General features: G+C 40.1%; 1 protein-coding gene across 1 annotated transcript in view; it reads left to right on the forward strand.

Annotated features, from left to right (window-relative positions):
• Positions 1–22,440, forward strand: part of LOC119859925 — a 45,060-nt gene that overhangs the window by 16,856 nt on the left and 5,764 nt on the right. Inside the window, exons 7-16 of the mRNA XM_043490769.1 lie at positions 223–386; positions 577–692; positions 2,212–2,327; positions 3,880–4,104; positions 10,382–10,525; positions 12,649–12,812; positions 13,119–13,228; positions 15,066–15,178; positions 16,252–16,458; positions 20,051–20,194. Coding sequence (XP_043346704.1) covers positions 223–386; positions 577–692; positions 2,212–2,327; positions 3,880–4,104; positions 10,382–10,525; positions 12,649–12,812; positions 13,119–13,228; positions 15,066–15,178; positions 16,252–16,458; positions 20,051–20,194 — 1,503 coding nt within the window. The remainder of the gene's footprint in view (positions 1–222; positions 387–576; positions 693–2,211; positions 2,328–3,879; positions 4,105–10,381; positions 10,526–12,648; positions 12,813–13,118; positions 13,229–15,065; positions 15,179–16,251; positions 16,459–20,050; positions 20,195–22,440) is intronic.

Genomic DNA, 22,440 nt, shown 5'->3' on the forward strand with positions numbered 1-22,440 from the left:
CTAAACATAAGTGCTTTATGTGTGGTGCGTTTTCCTAATACAGTACAAAAGTTTAAAGGTGAGCGATAACCCTTGTTCTTGGCATAAGCAGTATTGCATGTGTTCACTCCTAGCAGTTATTTCCCTTTCCCCTGCATTTTGTCAATGCTTAACTAATTCTCCTTTTTTGTTATGCCAGTAATCTGGACCCTCGGGTACTGTTACTCCTTTGTATTTGATTAGCTATGAAAAGTTTGTGGTGCCCCCGTTTTTCTGGTTGGTCGTATTGGAGTGGCAAATGTTACTACTTCAGCACAGAGGCCCCTGCCAGCTGGCTTCAAGCAAGGGAGAAGTGTAGAAGATACAGGAGTGCAGATCTGCTATGGATTGAGAGCCCGGAAGAAATGGTATTTCTTAGAATTGGTGGGGAAATGTCAATGAAAAGGAAAAATGTTACACACAAGTATTTTCCGTTGTTTGACATACTATAGTATTTAAGAAATGTGGTCCTAAAAATATCAAATCTAGTAATTCAGCCATTGGGTTGAAAAGCACCACTGTAAATAGCTCATTCATATTTTCTTGTGTCACTGACAGAATTGGTTGTTCTCGGTGATTTCATCTGAAACCTTCTGGATTGGATTGAATAGCAGGCAGCAAGAGTCTATATGGATTTGGTCAAATGAAAAGTCAGCTGCTAAAGAACTCGATTGGTAAAGTAGTGTGTGACCCTAACAGGCATTGTAAGGACCAGAATCTTAGTTGGTGTAAATTGATGTAGCTCCACTGAAGTTAATAGAGCTATGCTGACCAACACCAGCTGAGAATCTGGCCCATTCAGTTCAAAGCAAAACAGAATTTGTCACATTGAGACATTTCAGCACAATCGCTGTACTGAGGAAGGTACAGTATGAAGTGATGCCGAAGTTGCAACAGTCGCACATCCTAGAAAAAATGTACAAGAGCTAGGGAAAATTTTTCAAATGAATTTGAAAGAGTCTGATTTTTTTTTAATGAATTTTTCCTCATTTTTGACCAGTTCTAAAATGCATCAATCTGGAATCATGTTATCAATGTATTGAAAAACTGTAACAGATCTACAAACTACCATGAGACACTACTGAGTTTGTGAACTCTTTGTGCCTCAGAAATAGAATATATGCCATGGATGGAACCAAAGCATGCTGTGATAGCCAGAGCATGCAATTTACTTGAGTACAAATTTGTCAACTTGGCCCCTTGAAATGTCTGGCAAAGAGCAAGAATGGGGGAAGTCACTGAAAGCAAAAATAGAGGAAGCTTAAAAAGATGTGTGGCTCATTCTGTTAATATAAATATATAGTGCCCTGTTGACCTTAGTGCTTTAGAGACCAGACCAATCTCATCTGGCTTTTGCTTGAGTAGGAATGTGATGGGTTAATATACTATATAGTGCATTTTGTAAGGAACACAGATCTTCTTCCCAGAGTCATAAAAACTGGTTTATTTCTTTCAAATGTTCTTTTTGCATCCTGAACAGCCAGTGTGATCTATTGGATTGAGCTTGGGGCTGGGAATCTGATGATTTGGACTCTATTTGTGGTGCCTTTACTGACTATGAATTGGTGCGAGTTACTGAATCTCTCTTTGCCTCAATTTCCCCATGTAAAATGGATAATATAATACTTGCCTACCTCTGTAAAGGGATCTGAGATAAGTGAAAAGTGTTCTTTAGCCCCTGGGAGAGTGGTGCTGGGGCATGGGACTTTAGCGCCACGGGAGGGGGGTGGAGTGCCAAGGATCGGGGCTTCAGCCCCACGGCGGGATGGGAGGAGCTTGGGGCTTCTGCCTCATGAGAGGTGCCAGGGCTCCTGCAGGTTTGAAAATATTTACCAGAGCTCCGCTCCTGCTGGCTCCGGCTGAATTTAAGCCCTGCTTATGGATCATGTAGGTCCCACTTATGTCATGAGGTACTTATGTAATATATAAGTCTTATGTTCACCCTCTGCACAGGGGTTAATTTCACTCCTAGAACCTGATCCAGCACCCTTGGAAGTCAATGGAAAGAATCACAAGGATGTTTTGAGGATTAATTAATGTTTGTAAAATACTTGGAAGTTGAGCAATATTGTTATATATGCTTTGTGTTTAAATGGCTGTCCTATCACAGCTAAAGCTTTTAAAAAAGATAAACCTTGAGGGATACAAGTACTTCCAGTTTGACATTCAGTGGTCATGTATTTTGTATTTCAGGTTATCCATTAATGGAAATCCATCTGGAAGATGTGCAGGTATCCAGCCAGCACCCAGAAGTATTTTAAAGTTTAACTGTGAAAATAAGTACAGATGGCTTTGTAAGAAAGCTGAATGTAAGTTGAAATGAGGGAGTTTAAGGAAGTTTTTTCCAAACTTTCTAAAAAATTTTTCTCAACTTTTGGGGGGGAAAAATTCAAAGTATGAGAATAGAATATAATACAAATTAATTATATAAAGCCTCTTTCCTGCAAACCTGCCCGGAGTTATTCAGTGTTTAAAATGACCATAGAGATTGTTAATAGATAGTATAAATAATGGAAAATGGGGTTTAAAGACTGCAGGGTGGGAAAAATAAAAGCATTTAGCTACAAGAGTAATGCTAAGTTACCATGGAAATAGAAAATGGAGGAAAGATTTGAAAGTCAGTATAGTGGAGAGATGCATCAAGGTTCTAGATGGCAGGAACTTCAGAGGAGAAGGTTCTTGTATTAACACTAGCCAGACAGGGAGAAGTAGTAGAGACAAACCAGTGGAGTGGGGTAGGGAAATGAGAGCAAAAGGCTTGTAAAACAGGGTTGCCTAAGTCCATGGAGAACAACAATCCTTGTCTGGATCCTCATCTGGTGTGAATGGGCATAGCTCCCTTGAAGTAGTTGAGGCTGCACCCAGATGCGTGATTTGGCAATCTGGACTGCGACTATGATAGCAGCAGCACAGCTATGGTTTTCCACAGGGTTTGTTTTAAGGATATTTTATCATTAAAATTCAGTTCTTCCCCTCCCCAGTTTTCCTCCCTAAGCATAATTCTGTTATGATCTAAGGTATCCTTATGGAGCTCTCTCTTTAGGTGGAATAGAATCCTTATTCTTCTCCTTGCACTAGGGTTCACACTCCAGATCGCATACCTTTTATGACATGTTACCTTAGAGCAATATACTGCCCTAGATCAGTGAATGAAACTCCCACTGGTTTCAGTGGCAGCTTCATGTACATAGCAAGGGCAGTCTAAGATCCTTATTTCTGTGCATTGTTTCGTTGACATGCTGCTAAGTGCAGCTATCTTTATGCCAAGAATGTAGTCTTGAGATGATGTGCAGGGGGAGACCTGCTGGTTGCAGGCAATCTGTGATGATGTTGTGCATTAGTGATGGCAGTCCTATCTCAGCTGATGGAAGGAGAAGAATGACATAACTTGAAACAGACTGACAAGGTTGTGTAAAACGCTTGTGGCAAATTTTGAAAACCTCCATCTGTAGTTTTCTCATTTCATTCCATTTATATAAAATGGATTTAATTTTTCAAAAATTCTTTGAAATCTCGTGTCCTCTTGAAAGTGGTTCTCCTGCGAAGCAAAACTCTCTACATTTTTGATGTATTGAATTTCCAAATTCATAATTTAGTTGAGGTGAAGATCGGTTTGCACAATAAAACATGCACGTTCACCTCAGTCTGGCACCTAATTTTGCTGTATGGTTTGTCCATATAGTCCTGTGCATGCTTTTCTATGCACATTTTAGTAACAGGCGTATATACACACAAACTACCGGTTTCAGTAATTCCACGCATCCAAAACTAAACGGAGTTTTGAAAATTTACCCTGTATGGCTTCCAGAAACATAATTTCATTGCATGGGTTTGTTTTTTCTTTTCTTTTGTATTTTATAGCTCCACACATTTTTGATGTGTTTCTTAGTCGGTATCTGTCAAGACCATTTTCATCACAGAAGATATACAACTCCCTCCACAGTGCTAAGATAGACTGCTTACAGGACAGGAACTGCACAGGAATAGTAAAAGTCTCACAGTACTTCAGAAGTGTGGCAGGAATTGATGAAATCCACTTCGCTCCTTTTAGTGCTCCCTCGGGTGCGATTTCGTATGTAAAACGTGGTATGTGTCACACTCCAAGTACAAATTTGCTGCAGGTACAGAAGAATGATAGCCATGTGGTAAATTGCATTAACTTTTCACCTATAATTGCCTCACCAGTCTATGGTGGTTAAAGCAAGTTGAAATGTTTCATCAAAATTTGCCCAGTTTTGGAAAACTGAATTTTTTTTGTGTGTGGCAAAAATACTTGTGGGTTTTTTTTTAAACTAGCCATTTTTAACAAAAGCTTTTTAACGTTAAAAATTAGACTTTGTTTTTTTTTTGCATTGCCAGTTTAGCATGATCAATTACTCGTGTAGCAGGCTTTTTTCAAAACAGAAATAATTTTTGAAAATTTTCCAATTTTGAAAATGACTTTTTGTACTTAAAGAAATATTATGGAAAATTCTGAAAACCCAAGGAGATGAGAAAACGTTTAAATTTGCAGAAATTATTTGCAGAAACTGAAAACTTACTTCAAAGTCTTTGGCCCCAATTCTTTGCTCTGGTAGAAGAGTGTTGACTGCAGATTATGGTGCTGAAAGGGATGCAAAGGTAACGAACGGTAAGCTCCCTGAATTCTGGGGCTGCTTTTTGCTTGACTGGTCTCTTCGCAAATGTTAGAGCAACCTGAAATCTGTTTTGACTAGGGCTGTCGATAAATTGCAGTTAACTCGCGATTAACTAAAAAAATTAATCGCAATTAATAGAATACCAATTGAACTGTATTAAATATTTTTGGATGTTTTTCTGCATTTTAAAATATATTTATTTCAATTACAACACAGTATACAAAGTGTACAGTGCTCGCCTTATATTTTTATTACAAATATTTGCACTGTAAATATAGCAAACAAAAGAAATAGTACTTTTCAGTTCACCTCATACAAGTACTGAAGTGCAATCTCTTTAGCATGTAAGTGCACCTTACAAATATGTATATATTTTTTTCCAAGTAGCAGCCGTGTTAGTCTGTATTCGCAAAAAAGAAAAGGACTACTTGTGGCACCTTAGAGACTAACAAATTTATTTGAGCATAAGCTTTTGTGAGTTACAGCTCACTTCATCGGATGTGAACTGTAGCTCACGAAAGCTTATGCTCAAATAAATTCGTTAGTCTCTAAGGTGCCACAAGTACTCCTTTTATTTTTTTGTTACACAACTTCACTCAAAACCAAAACAATGTAAAACTTTAGAGCCTTCAAGTCCACTCAGTCCTACTTCTTGTTCAGACAATTGCTAAGACAAATGCATTTGTTTATATTTATGGGAGATCATGCTGTCCACTTCTTATTTACAGTGTCACCTGAAAGCGAGAACAGGCATTCACATGACACTTTTGTAACTGGCATTGCAAGGTATTTACATGCCAGTTATGCTAAACATTCATATGCCCCTTCATGCTTTGGCTACCATTCTAGAGGACATACTTCCATGCTGCTGATGCTCTTTAAAAAAATAATGCATTAATTAAACTTGTGACTGAACTCGTTGGTGGAGAATTGTATGTCTCCTACTCTGTTTTGCCTGCATTCTGCCATATATTTCATGTTATAGCAGTCTCAGATGATGACCTAGCATATGTTGCTTGTTTGAAGAACACTTTCACTGCAGAATTGACAAAACACAAAGAAGGTACCAATTCGAGATTTCTAAAGATAGCTACATCACTTGACCCAAGGTTTTAGAATCTGAAGTGCCTTCCTAAATCTGAGAGGGACAAGGTGTGGAGCATGCTTTCTGAAGTCTTAAAAGAGCAACACTCCATTGTGGAAACTACAGAACCCAAACCACCAAAAATGAAAATCAACCTTTCTGCTGGTGGCATCTGGCTCAGATGATGAAAATGAACATGCGCCAGTTAACAGTGCTTTGGATGGTTATTGAGCAGAACCTGTTATCAGCATGGACACATGTCCTTTGGAACAGTGGTTTGAACCATTAAGGGACTTATGAATCTTTAGTGCATCTGGCACCTAAATATCTTGCAACGCCAGCTACAACAGTGTCATGCAAATGCTTGTTCTCACTTTCAGGTGATATTATACTTGACCAGAGGGCAGTATTATCCAGGGTGGATTTGATTTAAATCACTAGTCAGGAAGACTCGATTCATGGATTTCTACATAAAAGTGCACTGTTGTTGGTTGTTATAACCTTAATATATATTCTTCACAACTCAGTGATAGATATAGGTTTCATTTTTAGAAGGTACACACGATACATTTTTAAAGTGATCTATTTTGAAAACTTTTCAGATTAATTTTACAGCTATATCAGAAAATGAATGATTGATTATTTCATTTAACAAAGGTAATTGAAGCATAGTTCACCTCCCAGTGACTTCATAAATATCTCCAATTCAACAGGTTAATCATTAATATTTGGAGGATTTTCTTGCCATGCTGTATTAGGAGGTGAACATCACCAGACAGACATTTAATTGGTTTTATTTAACTAAAACAACGTTATGTATTCTGGATTTTTTTTCTTTAACAGCAAACATAGAATATTTTAACAAAACAAGCATATGAATTTTTGAATTTAGTTAAACATTCAAGTTTTTAAAAATCAGGTTTGTTTTTGTTAAAATTGTTTTTAACTAAAATAGTTAGATTTAATTTTTTTTAAATTTCATTTACTATGTCAGCCAGGTTAACATGAGAAACTTAAAATATTGGCTTCTGCAGCTAACTCAATCGTCTTCACCTTCATCTTCCTGTTTGTTCATAATCTGGAAAAGAAAAACAAGCTTTCCTGCTTTTTCAGGTCCCAAATGATTTCTCAATTTTGCAATGAATTAGTCCAAAGGAAGAAAATATTGTTTCTACACCAGCAGAAGAAGCTACTGCTGTTAAAAGTGAGATTATCACTTCAACAGTCTCTGAATCCAAGTGCTTAAGTGACTTCCACAAGTTCACTGGTGTGACTCTCTTTAAAACATCATCAGCAAACATATATTTCTTGAATTGTTCACCCTTAGCTCTGGAGTTTATTATAGCTGGCATTATGGAGGGATGGTTGCTGGATGTCCATGTCATAGCCAACTCCTCTTCTTCAGCAGTTAAAGTTTGACCCTGGTACCAAGTTATTGAGAATATTTGCAAGAAAATTAGCTGGAGATAGTGCTTGTCCCATTTTTTGTTTTAATGCTTGTAACTTAACTCTGTCATTGCATAATTTCTCTCTTTAAGATCTCACTCAGTTCCTTCCAGATTTCAACAGCATCAGCAATAAAACAGCTATTTCCTGCATTTTGTTCAAGACTACAGAAATAGGCTTCAGGGTACTCCGCATGTGTTCGACATTTCTCTTAAGCCCAATGGTGAGAATTTTGGCTGTGACAAAGCCATCTATTTTTTCATGATTTTGTTCACAGACTGTCATCAGATTAGGCCAGTTCTTGATACAGTGCTCAAAACAGTCCACTACTGAATTCCATCGCTCATCTTGTGGGAGAGTTAGCTTGGTTCCTCCCACTTTTTTCAGGGCAGCTGTTGCAAAGTGGTGGTTACAGATGTATTTTGCAATTTCATCATTAGCCTTTATTTCTGGAACACTGAAGTCTTTGGCTAAGAGGTGCATCAAATGAGCACTGGAACTGTATGTTATTAGCTTGGGACTCGCTTCTAAACAATGTCTTCTCATCTTGGATACATTTGCAGCATTGTCCGTAACCAAGCTGCGTACTAGACATTTGAATTTTTTCAGTTTGTTATAGCTTTTACTACTACTACTTGTCAGTATTCTGCTGTGCGTGGATTTCCTGATGTATCAATTGTTTCTGTAAGGAAGACATTCCCTTCTTCTGTTGTCACACAAGCACATACAACAGGATCATTGTGGACATTGCTCCACCCATCAAGACTCAGGTTAACAATTTTACCCTCTAGACCAGGGGTGGGCAAACTTTTTGGCCCAAGGGCCACATCAGGGTTGCAAAACCGTATGGAGGGCCAGGTAGGGAAGGCTGTGCCTCCCCAAACAGCCTGGCCCCCGCCCCCATCCCCCCTTTCCCACTTCCCACCCCCTGATTGCCCCCCTCTCCCCCGCTCCTTGTCCCTGACCTTCCCCTCCCAGGACCCCCCGCTTCTATCCAACCCCTCCTGCTCCCCGACCCCTGACAGCCCCCCCGGTACTACCATGCCTATCCAACACCCCCTGCTTCCTGTCCGCTGACCGCCCCTCGGGAGTCTCTGCCCCTTATCCAACCCTCCTGCTCAGAGCAGCAGGATCTCGCAGCCCTGCCGCCGGCTGGAGCCAGCCACACTGTTGTGCTGCCCACCAGGAGTGGCGGGCCAGAGCGCACGTGGCACAGCGAGCTGAGACTGTGGGCGAGGGGGGACGACAGCAGGGGAGGGGCCGGGGGCTAGCATCCCCGGCAGGGAGCTCAAGGAGCAGGGCAGGGCAAGCCAGTTGTGGCCCGTGGGCCATAGTTTGCCCACATCTGCTCTAAACCTTTTGCACACTGCTCAGTTTCTCTTTCATACACTTTATCCAGCAATTTGCCTGCAACATCTGATCTTTTGGGTGGACTGTATCCTGGTCTTAGTGACTGAACCATGTTAATGAAGTGTGGGTTCTCAATCATATGGAAAGGAGAGTTTGTTGCATAAACAAACAGGGCAATTTTTTCATCAATTACCTCTTTTTGTAATCTGCTGATTCTTATCACAAACTTATCTATAGTTGTTTCTGGATGATGGAGATTTTTTTTATTTTTTCTTATTTTTTGCTACAGGTGATATACTGTGACTATGTGACATATATGAGTGACTGAAACACTATCATTGGCAGATAACTCTGAAACTATAGAAAATGATGGTGATCTTGAAGGTAGATAGTCTTCAGAATCCTATATGTTGAAGATGGATTCTCCTAAACAATATAAATCAATGTAGTTATTTAATTATTATTATCATACTGCTCATTTAGTATTACTTATTGCATTCATTGACACTCAGTACTACTTTAAAGGTGAAATTGTAAAAGGAAGATCTGCCTATTTCAGCTATTTATTTTTTATCACAGCTGCATCTGAAATGATAGTATCATAGAGCAACAACTATATTTTTTGCTCAAACATGAGAATTCAAGAATAGTCCAGAAGGAAAACAGGCATTCCTTAAGAAAGAAGTATGAAATAAAAGTTTACCAACCTGAGGATCCTGCATGTTCAGACACATTCCTTTCATCTTCAACGCAGCTTCCTCCTGAGAAGGAACACTTCTCATGATATTGTTTCATTCGGATAACCAGGCCTTTCATTTCTTTGTTACACTGTTTGCATTTTGCACGCATGCCTGTCTTACCCACAGGTAGAAGAACTTCATTAGAATATTCCCAAACTGGGTCTCTTTTTATGGCCTGCTGCCATTACAGGTTTTCCCTTTTAGTGAGAGAATGGTATGGTAGATCTCATATCAATAAAGGCTACACTCAGAAAGACCTCAAGACTTCTGAAATATGCTGCTCAAACAGTTACACTTTTGTTTCTACTGCCTGTCCCTCCCTTCTCACATTATCTCCAGACTTGTTCTCCTTGTCCAGATCTATTTCACCCCCAACAATCTTCTATTCATTGAACTTTTTGAAACTTTGCACTTTTAGAGAGAGGTAAGGGATTGACTAACTCTGTGTACACAAATTTGCAGAAGGACAATAGAGTTGAAGTCTGTTTATTTGTCACCTCTGTATATTTATTTATTTATTTATTTATTTAAAAACATTTTTGCTATTAACAAGCCTGTTATCTCTGAAGACATAAATCCACAGTTTGAGAACTGCAAAGATACCTCCTTAGTATCTTCTAGACTGAGCACTGAGTCCCATTGGGTAGATAGAAAGATTAACCTAAATAACCTATACAGAAGCCCGTGGGTCCCTAATCCATGAACTATTGGAACTCCATTTACAAAACTTTTCTTAAACATTACATGAATATATTGTCCCCTACTATAGAATTAGAATTTATAATCCCTATTACATTATAGCTCGAAGATATCTCATCATGGATCTTAATTAAAACTATCTTTAGATAGGTTTTTTCCTCAAAAAGTTTATAAAAAAAATAAAATCTGATTTTAAAATCTGATTAAATCGTTGATTTTTATCCACCCTGATTGCATCTCAGTAAATAACACTTCTGCTTAAGGGCCTGGTCCTGTAATTCCTTGGGAAGTAACAGTCTTGTTGAAATCAGGATCAGGTCTTTCATTATTAATGTTTTAGATAGCTTCTTAGCTATATCATTTCTGCTCTACATTTAAGTCTGGTATGTTGGTTGTTCTTCATACAGAATGTTCTTTGGGATACTATGGAGAAAACTGTGCAGGAGTTTGTCTGCAGTGTCCTGGAAACTTCAGATGCAATTCAGTAACTGGCAAATGCCCAGAAAAGTTAATGTGTGTGCACAAATTTAAAGGTGAAATTTGTGAATCAGGTACAGTAGTGTTAACTGATTGGGGTTTTGTGTTTTTTTTTAATTCACCTTTTCTGTCTAATAAGTATAGTGCATAAATAAAATATTACCTGTCCCAGGACATCCTGGATCTTAAATGTTTTAGTGTGACCTGCAGATGTAACCAAAATGAATTATTCTTTGAATATACTGAGTTGGGCTAGCTTCACAAAAGGATTTAAGCACCTAACAGTCACTTTAGGTATCTAAATCCCAGAATCGGCCCAATTGGGGGTTCACAAAACCTCTGTTCAGCTCCACGTCTACATTTTTGCAGTAAAAGTTTCCTAGATGTCTATGTTTCTGCCTCCATGCATGGCAGTCCCACTCTAGGCATCCAGATGCCTTTCCCTCAGAATAGTTCCCTCTGCCTAACTTTCCTGCAGGACCTGGTCCAGTGAGCACACTCAGAGCTCACCAGCAGATGTGCTATTACCTCTGTTTTATACCTAGGGAACTGAAGTTACACAGGTAGAGCAAAGAATCATACCTAAGTTTCCCAGCTCCTAGGCTGGGACTCCAACCACTGTGCCATCTTTTCTCTGTAGCCCAGATTTGGCTCATTGTAACTTCAGGACATAAATCAGCTACAGAATCAGTTGCTTAATAAGGGCCTGATCCAACTCTTATTAAGTCAAATGGAAAATTCCCATTGACTCCAGTGGGAGTTGGATCAAGTCTTAACTAAGGTAACTTGTTTTTCTTTACAGTAATTCTCAGTCATTAGGTTGTAGAACAGGGATCGGCAACCTTTGGCCCACGGCCCGCCAGGGTAGGCCCCCTGGTGCACTGGGCCGGTTTGTTTACCTGCTGTGTCCACAGGTTCAGCCGATTGCAGGTTCCACTGGCCGCGGTTCGCCGCTCCAGGTCAGTGTGGACTGCGGGAAGTGGCACGGGCCGAGGTGTTATGCTTAAACAGAGGGATATGCTGGCCGCTGCTTCCTGCAGCCCCCATTGGCCTGGAGCCGCGGACAGTGGGAGCTGCGATCGGCAGAACCTGCAGACGTGGTAGTTAAACAAACCGGCCCGGCCCGTCAGGGGCTTACCCTGGCGCGCTGCGGGCCAAAGGTTGCCAATCCCTGTGGCAGGATTTTCTTTACCCCAACAGTTTGTCTCTCTTCTGTTGCTTCCCTTGATGGAGACTTGGGATATTTGGCTGTTTTGAGTGATTGTGTGTGTGTGTATTTGTTTTCTCTTTCTCATTCAGTATTATTTGTGCTGATTCTCATCTCCTCCCCTTTGTGTACCAGCAGTTACATTATATAACAGATTCTGTCTCTGGAAAGGTAGAGCTCTTCTCTGAGGCTATAACTTGTGCAAATTAAAAGCTGAAGTGCAGAGGTTTATTTATTTAATTTGAACTTTTTTTCTTTATAAAAAGAAACCTAACAAACGTTTCCACAGCATTGAAACTCAGAGAACAAATATGGGTCTTGTCTTGCTTCTGTTGAAGTCTATGGCAAACAGTTCAGGAAACTGTTTTTGGTGTCATGGCTTTGATGTCTTCCGCTTTTATAGCAGAAACGCAGAACCTTGCAGTCGGGTCTTGGCAGGTAGGCCGAGGAGGTATTTTGTTTCTAAAAATAAACATGGTCTCAATTTTTGGAACCATATTTTCCGTGGACCTCGTTAAGGGCACGTGAAAAACTTGCATGCCTGTCTGCTAATTTCCATGTGCAAAATGAATGCACTTAAGCAGTTTGCAGACACAGGGAAAGAGATTCACTGAAAATGTGACCCATACAGTTTCAAATAGTTAGCAAATTTCTTTATGGAGGTGTAACGTATTTTTAATATCTTTTGCAGACTGTGTGGTGGTGTTTATTTTATAGTAGTGCCTAGGATTCCCAATCAAGGATCAGGGCCCCACTGTCCCAGGCACTGTACAGACAAAGCTTTGCTATTCACCCATTTAAAAGTGCGTATTCCTGTCTTCAGAAACCTGCACATACTCCTGTGGAACCTCACAGCACATTTTTTCAGCTAATGGCCCATCTAGCTGTATCACTACTCGTAGTCTGTTTTCTGTTCATCCTGGATGATACGTTACCCGGGTTGATGCATCTTTCTACATTCCCTTTGCCCTTAAACTTCTTTGTTTGCAGGACTCACCAGTTTAAAGTGCCCTCAAGACCCCATGTGGTGGTATTGGAATGGAAACTGTTATTACCTAGAAAGGAAAGAGACACTGCGGTGGGAGCAGGCTCTGGCCCAATGTGCATTGTATAAGCATGCTAGTCTTCTCCAAATAGATAGTGCAGAAGAAAAGGTATTTTTGAAAAGGGAAGGAGTTATTTTCATTCCAAAGAAAATCTGTAGTTTGAAAGTCTTAAGTGAATTTTGTATTGTCTTTTCAATCTTGAAAGTTAAATTTCTCTCTGGGTACTCTATCAGACTCCTCTCTTTGGGGAATCCTTTATTTCAATGTAGTTCTAAGGCAGCAGAGCCAACTCTTCTTCCTCTTTGTTTATCAAATGGGGCTTTTCACTGACTTCCTGGCAGGATTTGAGAGACAGTTGGATGAGAAGAGCATTGTGGGAATTTTAACAGCAGCAGAAAACTATTACTGTTTCAGATGTGGGTGGCTTCCATGCTGGAGGGTGGCACCTGGATTGGTTTGTCAAAGCAGCAGTCTAGTGCCTGGCAATGGACTAGCGGACATGGTGCTAATCTTGCACTCAACTGGTAAGGAGTTACCATCTTAATTATGAAAACCTAGCAGTCAAGGAGCTGGGGAATGGGTTGACTTTATATGCTTGGCTGTTTCATGTACTCAACTGATCTTCCATAGACTGAGGTGCTTCCCCAGCTAACTTTTTTCCCCCCACCAGAATCACTGCTATAGCCTGCTGGAGCAAAGTATTGTTTTAATTTTAACCATAATAGCTATCATGTTCTCTGTACATTAGCATTAGCTGCAGATGCTAGAGCTGACAGTTGTCTAGTGGATTTGGCAGGCATAGACATTTCTGTTAAGCAGGAAAACGGAAGACATTGAGATGTGCTTTTATAATTATTAGTGTAACAATAATCTTCACAAACGAAGGGGTATATAACACCTGGTTGGAACAACTTTATGAAGCAGTACAAATAAAGTGGAGGATAGACTCCTGAGTCCCTTTGTGAATCTCACCCTTAATCCTTCTCTATGCTGGAGACATGCCCTAACTGTTGCCATTGGTGCCCAGCCTGTAGTGTAGCTGCCTCACTGCAGATTCCTAGCGTAACCACAATAAAGAGCTATGAAGTCATGATTTACACTATTGCAGTTTACAGGGGGATATCCGCCACAAGTGCAAACAGCAGCTTTGCAGATCTATACCGGGGGAGGTGTGTGTTCAGTTACACTGATTGCTGGCCATTGGGGCAGATCCACAGTGGAGACATGGTCTTATATTGCTAAACAGTCAGGCTTCCGAGTGATCACTGATACTGCCCATGAAATTCAGGCCTCTTTATCTCAAAGTATGTTGGCTCCACCATCCAACAGTTCCTTTACTGCATGAAAAAGGGACAGAAATTAAGATTAGTCCCAAAACTAGCAGAAATATTAAAGCTGCAAATGTATTCTTGATGGCTTTGTTGTGTAGCTTTCCTGTCTGCATTTTCTGTCTTCCAAATCCATTAGAGATAAGTCTTCAAGTCACTTTAGGTGGACAGAGTTTTAAGTATCGTGTACATCCTCAAGTCTTTGATTTGCTTCCCAAACCATGCATTTTAGATTCTGTAGATGTTCTGAGGATTAACTCTTCTTAAATTCCTTTAATTATTGTGAAGAAACTCTCATCTTATTCTCACCTTTCTGTTCTATTTGTCAAAGATTAATGAACTTTAAATCTACTAATGCAAAGTATTAGGTACTGGCATTTTTTAAATCAAGTTTTCTAAAAGATACATTGTAGGAATTATTTTGTGGATGTTCTATGTCCTGTGTGTTACAGGAGGTCAGACAAAATGATCATAATGGTTCTTTCTGGCCTTCGAATCAGTGAATCTGCATGTGTGCATTTGGCAGTCTCAAGAAGAAACTTTCTGGAATTAAATACAAAAATAGCAGAAAATACATTTGCACTCCATAGATACAAAGAATTTTAATCACGCTCTTGAAGAAAGCACCTGAAATCAACATGGGAATTATTGAAATGATAGAATAACATTTTGTATTTGAAGGTGGATAGATGTGATTTCAGCATGTGTTTCTTTTCCTTTTGGATAGATTGACTCAGTTGAATGCTTGACCTACTTAAGGTCATATTGTTGCCATTATTTCTGTTGTATGTAGCAAATGGGTATTGATGGGTTTATTAGGACTTTTTTTTTTTTTGAGTAGTTACATTTTTCAGTAGTTTTGAAAAGAGCCAATATAACAAAGAGGAGAGAGAGGGTGTTTATATTCTGATAACTTCTTGTTTCATAATAAAAGAACAATTTACTGGGGGGGGCATATTGTGTGTTTCTGATTGTACAGCAGGGCTAATGATTGCTTTAGTAATCACCTATGCTTCCTTATTTTTTTAAACAGGCTTTCAGACATTAAAAGGGGTCAAAGTGGATGTGCTCAGATGAAGAAAGGAGGAGAACTTATGGCTACTGGTTGCTCCACACACCTGCACTGGGTGTGTGAAAAACAAGCAGGTGGTGATCTAAAGAACCAGTAGTTGTGTCTACATCTAATTATGTAGGATCTTATAAGATGCTTTTCACGATGTATCTGATTGCATGTTGCTGCATACGTACTATGCCCAGGGAATGCAGATTCCCGAGCTAGCTAACTCTATGTGCCAAGTATTCAGGCGATGTAAATGGGTTTATCTCATTGATTTAAATGGAACTGTGCTGATTTCACAGCAGCTGAGAATCTGCCCCGATCTCCACAGTGTAATTTAAATTAGGAATTGCTGTGCAAGAACAATTTAGAAAAATGTATCAACAAGATACTTTCAAAACTAATTCATGATATACGAAAAGACTATCATGAGATGTCTTATTGACAAACCTCAAGGAGCGAAATTGAATACTGTATTACATGCCATGATATCTTGTGATAAATCATGTGGTGGTTTGTTTGACTTTATATGTGGTAACTATTGAATAAAATGAAGCTATTGTATGAAATTCCTTCTGTGTCTCCAGAAGTCTCCAGATGGACTGTATAAAATACAACTACTTAAATTTGTGCTGCTGGAGAAGTTCAGCCCCAAAAAAAAAATATTTTAGTCTAAATGAAACATAGATTCTCCCTGCAGATCAAGCTATCTGGGTTCAGACAACAAAACAGTTCATAAAAAGTAAGGGTCTAAAATAATTCTGTACAACATGGTGTGCATCAAAAATCGATGCATTAACCAGGAAAAAAACAGGGCTGAATGGATCCTTCATTGCATCCTGCACTCTTTCTGCTTATACTTATTAAAATACTTAATGAGTAGTCATTAAGGCCCCAGTTCAGGAAAGCACTTAAGTATGTACCTAACTCTATCATTGTGCAGGACAACACTTGTGTTCTTTAGTCCTGCAAGTGATTAAGTGCTGTCCTGAATAGGGATGCTTTTGTGAAGCATGGCGTAGTTGCTCTAGAAACTTTAGTCCTTCAGCTAGTGTAATTGCCATGGATAAGGGAGCTGCAGGCCAAGCTAGTCCGACTTCAGCGTCTTTGTGATTCATGCTATGTGTTCTTGTCAACCTTACAACCTTCTTTTCACTTGCAGACCTTGATATTTTCCTTGAGTATCCTGGAAGAATACTGCTTTCTCTGGTGACAATGGCTCAGTACAGTACCCTAACTGAAGCAAAAATCTATTGCACGATGAAAGCTCATTGTACAGGAATAAGTAGTTGGGGATCCAAATTTTATCTTGTCTCAGGAAGTGAAATGGTGTCAGCTCCCCATAGATGTATAGTTTACTTAAAAACAAGTAAGGATCCATCTTTTCTCTTTACTAATTATTTTAAAAAAATTATAAATATGATTTAAAAAATAAACTTTTTTGTTTTTACCTTTGTTTTTATCGTACGAGTAAAGAGTCTGCAAAAGTAAAGATTCAGAATCTTGTTAAGTAGGAGATTGTCATAGAGCAGGGGCTTGATTATTTTCCCAGTCTGCTATTATTTTGTGACTGTGGACAAAGCAGTTTCCCTTTCTAGAAAAATGGAGATAATGTTGCTTGCCCACTTTTGTAAAGCTCTTGGAGATCCAGGAATGGAAAGCTCTGCATGTGGGAAATCGTGACCCAGTCCCACCCCTCCATTCCAGAGCCTCCTTTGGCAGTGGAACCAGTTGAGTTTTGTCTGAGACAATAGGAGAACAAGACTCCTGGGGGCCAGGCAGGACCTGCACAACTTACTGTAACTGCTAGTAGCAAACACCCCCAGTAGCCGGTAGTGGGACACTAGACGTGGAGGGCTCTGAGTTACGACAGAGAATTCTTTCCCAGGTGTCTGTCTGGGTCTTGCCGAAGTGCGCAAGGTCCAACTGACGATCATATTTGAGGTCAGGCAGGAACGAATTTTCCCTCAGGTCAGATTGGCCGAGACCCTGGGAGATTTTAGCCTTCCTCTGCAGCACGGAGCATGGGTTACTTGCAGGTTTAAATTAGAGTAAACGGTTGATTCTCTGTAACTTGAAGTCTTTAAACCATGATTTGAGGACTTCAGTAACTCAGTCAGAGGTTATGGGTCTATTACAGGAGTGGGTGGGTGAGGTTCTGTGGCCTGCGATGTGCAAGAGCTCAGATTAGATGCTTACGATGGTCCCTTCTGCCCCAAAAGTCTGAGTCTATTCCTCAGCTTCCTGGGGTGCCCCTGTATGGCATTGAGCTGAAATAGCCTCTGCAGCTGTTGCTCAGGCTAAACCCAGGGTAGAGGATTTGCCCCTTTCACCGGATAAGTATTATTATTTCACAGCATATGTAAAATACATGTTCTCAAAGAAGTGCATTGTGGGTCTGAGAACTAATCCCAGGAGGCTGAACCCTAAGGTGCTCCAGTCTTTAAGAAAGAAGGACCATGCTGTTTGGGTAGAATATTTTGTTTATAAATAGGAAATAGGGCCAGGTGGGAGACAGGAAGTGCACCAATATGTGAGAGTTTGGGAGAAAGGTGTCTAATCACTTGGCAGGCAGGAAAGCTTTATTAAAGATGTGTCATGCAAATCTGCTAGCCTCCTTCCATGTGATCACTGTAGTGTAAACAGGCTTCCCCATCATACAAAAACAGATATTCTGGTTTCTAGTTAACTGTAAAGTCTTTTCCCTTCTGATTTATTAGGCCTTTAATAGAACATAATTACAAAACACAACATAGACCTTTCTCCTAGGGTCCCAGGCCAGGTGCTTCTTTCTCAGGTATCAACTTGAAGTATGTAAATAGAATCTAAAATATAGATAGATCCCCTTTCCAGCTGTCTCGGCCAGAACCCTTTCTGTAGGTTCCTGTGACCTCACAATCCCCTTTCCAGGGAAAGCCAGCATGTGTTATATTTCGTGGTGGATTAACTGATAGTGTCTCAAGGGCCACCTGGTTAAGCAACCCCTATTTTTTAATCCCTACTTGTGGTGGTTGTTCCATCCCTGCAGTAGATCCAGCATTAATAGTGGGTTTTCTTTTCAGTGACCAGATTGCAATAGGATATTTTTAATTCATATGGGTTCTTTGCACAAAGGGCCAGCACACCACATCACAAGGGGATAGCAGGGATATAACAGATGTAACATATTAGGATTTCAGTAAGGCTTTTGATATAGTGCCCCATAATAAACTAATTAAAATTGGGTTAACGTCAGTTTTCAATGAGAAACACCATAGTATGTATTGGGAAGTAGTCAGAAAATAGAGTAATTAATAAGGGTGGGATGTCAAAGTGGAGAATGGAAAGAGGATGTTAAATATTAGCATTTATATTCTTTAATATTTTTGATTTTTTTATTAATTTTCACAGAGAAACAAAATACAAAAAGGTAAATGACTTATGGCTTGTATATGTTACCAAATGCTGCACATTTCGTAGGATAGGCAGTAAAATCATGTGGTTACCTAACTTTACAACTGTCAAAGCTGCAAGACCAGACAATACAAAATCAAACAATATTACACAGATACAACATGTTAGGATGGGGGTAACAATAGTAATAAAAAGACTTAAACAAATAGGTAAAAAGGGGGGAAAGTAAGCCAGCGAGTGGGCTATAGGGAAGGGAAGAAGTGGAGAGGTCAGCTGGGATGGAAGCCTGGCATGATAACTTTTCTCACAGTAACACAGCTGGACGGATAGCAAACACCCACATCTGTGGGGGAGGGATAGCTCAGTGGTTTGAGCATTGGCTTGCTAAACCCAGGGTTGTGAGATCAATCCTTGAGGGGGCCATTTAGGGATCTGGAGCAAAAATTGGGGATTGGTCCTGCTTTGAGCAGGGGGTTGGACTAGATGATCTCCTGAGGTTCCTTCCAATCCTGATATTCTATGATTCTATGATATATCCACATGCATTTCTAGCTCCCATAACTTACAAGTATTATAGGAAAAAAGTAGAAAAAATACCAAGAGCAAAAAGGGATGGTAGAAAGATTAGCAGATAGGGCACAGGAAGAGATATTGAATGTGCTAAATGTATAGAGTTTGGAAAAGAGGAGACTCATGGAGGACATGATCATAATCTATAAATGCTTTTGAGGCAGTAATATAAATGAAGGAAGGGAATTATTTACAGTATCAGAAGATGTCCTGAAGGTAAAGAAGGAAAAGTTTAGGATAGACTTCAGGAAAAAGTTCTTGGTAGTATAAGCTATTTGATAATGGAGAGAGTCTAGGCAACATCACTGCAGTTATTCAAGAATGGGATAGTGAATACATTTCATGGAAGTGTATAGGTAGCAGTCTCTGAAAATGCAGAAATTCCTACCTGATGACTCAAATGATCTCTTCCTGGTCCTGCTATTTATGGTTCTTTGGTTCATTTATTAGGCACTGTTTAAGAATGATGGTTCTCAAACTTGGGTTAGGCTCCTAAATCCATATTTGGACTAATAATATAATTTGCCTTATCTTCTCCAGTCCTGTAATTCATAGGTTCTGTGCACTCTTGGTTTCAACATAGCTTATCAGCTTGGAAATCTAGATTCCACTTGTAACAGGAGCTTACAACCATATTTGGAAATTTTCATTGATAAAAGTTATAACTATACTTTTGGCCTTTGCATAAGTCTCTTGTTAATGTTTTTTTCTTAGCTGTTATATAGCTGACTACTTTTCTTGCCTCAACAGATGACGGAGACGGTAGGGATGACATGAGCTTGTGTTAAGTCACATATCTGTTACATTTTAAAGCATTTATTCCAAGATAACATCTCATTTGAACCCAAATGCTGATAGCTGTTTCTCCAGCCCAATTCTACAATCTCATCTGGTTCTCAATTTTGGTAGTGGAGATTGGAAAAAAAATGAACAAGAAAGGAAAAAGTTGGATGTAATGGGTTAGTCTCGGAAATTTGCTATGTGTTTCCCTTATCTAGGCTGTGTTTCTGGGCAGTATGGATCTGGATGCAGGAAAGCCTGCCCCCGCTGCACTAGCATCCTGCCTTGTAACAGTTTGACTGGATTCTGTGATGAGAAAACCACGTGTCTGTTGCCATTCACTGTAGCAAGCTGTGTGGCAAGTAAGTACTAAAAGGGGATGCCTCAGAACACCCAGTTTTCTATACTTTGCCTGGGTTTTAATCCACATAAAAATGAGCTGGCTAGGGTTAGGAGGGATGTTGACAAGAAATGATGCCCCATTTCTTTCATTTTACACGTCAGTCATTGAAACTAGATAGATGAGGTGCTCGGTCCCTCTTGTGTGGACTGGTGCCTAGGACTGTGGCCCATGAAAGCCCGAGAGTGCAAACTATCTTTCTCTTTGGTGCTTGTGTCCTCTTCCTGCCCTTGAGCTCCTGCAGACCAATACAAGTTTGAAATCTGTCTGGTTTAGGAGAGATGCCGGACTGATTGATTATATTGGATCCTTAAATCTTCTGATAAATCACAGAAAAGGTGGAGCAGCAGTGCAAACCTCCCTCTCCGTTGTGCTAACAGTAAGGCTGAGCACTAGTCTTCATGCCAGTTCAGTTCGTGGCTTCTCTGAGACTACCAAGAAGGGTTCAACATGAGGCCAAGTGTATCAGTGGGTGGTTTTACTTGTTGGCCCAGATTCTCTCCCTACATCATTTCTTTTGTCCTTCCAGAATAGTGCTACGAGTATAGAATATGGCCCTGTTTCCCCCAGCATGGCGGGGAATGGAGTCCTCAACGGGTGTACAGCAGGCACAACCAACTTCTATGCCCCCCTCCCTTATAGTCCCTAGTGCAAGGGAGGACGAGGATGTGTACCTGGAACTCCAACTGGCAGACAGTCCCTTAAGGGCTCTTGCTACCTAGCGGAAGTTTGAGTAACCCTTACGCGACTCTGATTGTGGCTAATCAGAGACTCATAGAAACGTAGGGCTGGAAGGGACCTCGAGAAGTCCACCCCCCTGCACTGAGGCCGAACCAAGTAAACCTAGATTATCTCTGACAGGTGTTTGTCCAACCAATTTCTAAAAATCTCCAATGATAGGGCTTCTACAGCCTCCCTTGGCAGTCTATTCCAGAGCTTAACTACTCTTATAATTAGAAAGATTTTCCTTTATTTCCTGGGCCTTTTTTTTTAATTATATAAATGCGTGCATGCGTGTGTGTGTGTGTGTGTGTGTGTGTGTGAGTGAGTGAGTGAGTGAGAGATAAATGCTTCTGCTTTCACCCAAAAACTCACAAAGGCCGAATCTTAAGATTTATTATTATTTAGCTTACAGTAGCGTGCGTGTGTGTGTGTGTGTGTGTGTGCGCGTGCGTGCGCGCAGAGAAGGACAGTCCCAGCCTTGAGAAGCTCATGTTCTTAAAAACAAAGGATCAGAGAAAGGGATATAACATAAAAAGACAGCGTTCAGAGTGAGGACTAAGATTAATGTTGTGCTGACTGGTGTATACTTAATTGCTGTAGGCCTAAGAAAATCATAGAGGAACCATATGGAAGAATGCTTTCACTTTGGGTCAGCACTTCTTAAAAATGCACTGCTCATAGCAAAATTTGTCTGTGTGGACATTAAAAACAGAAATGACTATAGATTAATACACTTGTATTACAGCAATATTACAAAGCACATAGAAGCCCAAGAATAATAGGCTACATAATAAGGGCTATTTAAACCAAGATCTTGTAGGTCAGAGCTGTGGGAGGAACTGCCTGATTTTCCTTTAAGAAGCAAGTTAATAATCATAATTTGCATCCCTTTAACACCTCTTCATTCCAAAGAATAAAGTACTAACCAATATGGTGGAGTCCGAATACAACGGTATTTGGTGCTGCAGGCAGAAAGATAGGACCTGATTCTCCTCTCAAATACAGGTATCTGCATTGAAGCCACTGGGATTACATCAGTGTAAAACTGACCCGAGAGGAGTTCCATGGAGTCTTGGCGTTTCATAAATGCTGCAGAATATGTATAGCTTCATGGCGATGCTGCCTCTTTTGGTGTGGAGGGAAGCAACTGAGCTGACATTTGGCACAGGGCACACTGTTTAAGAGTAATAAGAAGGGAAATTTTGGCTAACTACATCAGGGAAAACTTCAATTTGAAATTGCTATGGGGTCTCTCCTGTATATTGTAGAGATTACAGATTGCATCACTGGACACACAGGTGACTAATTTGCCGGTGCAATAACAGAAATTGCACACTCAAGCACTCATCCTGCAAACACATAAGGACGTGAGAAACTTTCCAAGATCAGGGCCTCATTGTAGGTGCTAAATTGTACAGACATGTGTCTATTCATCCAGTTTGTGCACATAAATATAATTGTGCACAGAAATGTAGGTAAACAGTT

Source organism: Dermochelys coriacea, chromosome 8, assembly GCF_009764565.3.
Source record: "Dermochelys coriacea isolate rDerCor1 chromosome 8, rDerCor1.pri.v4, whole genome shotgun sequence".
NCBI lineage: Eukaryota > Metazoa > Chordata > Testudines > Dermochelyidae > Dermochelys > Dermochelys coriacea.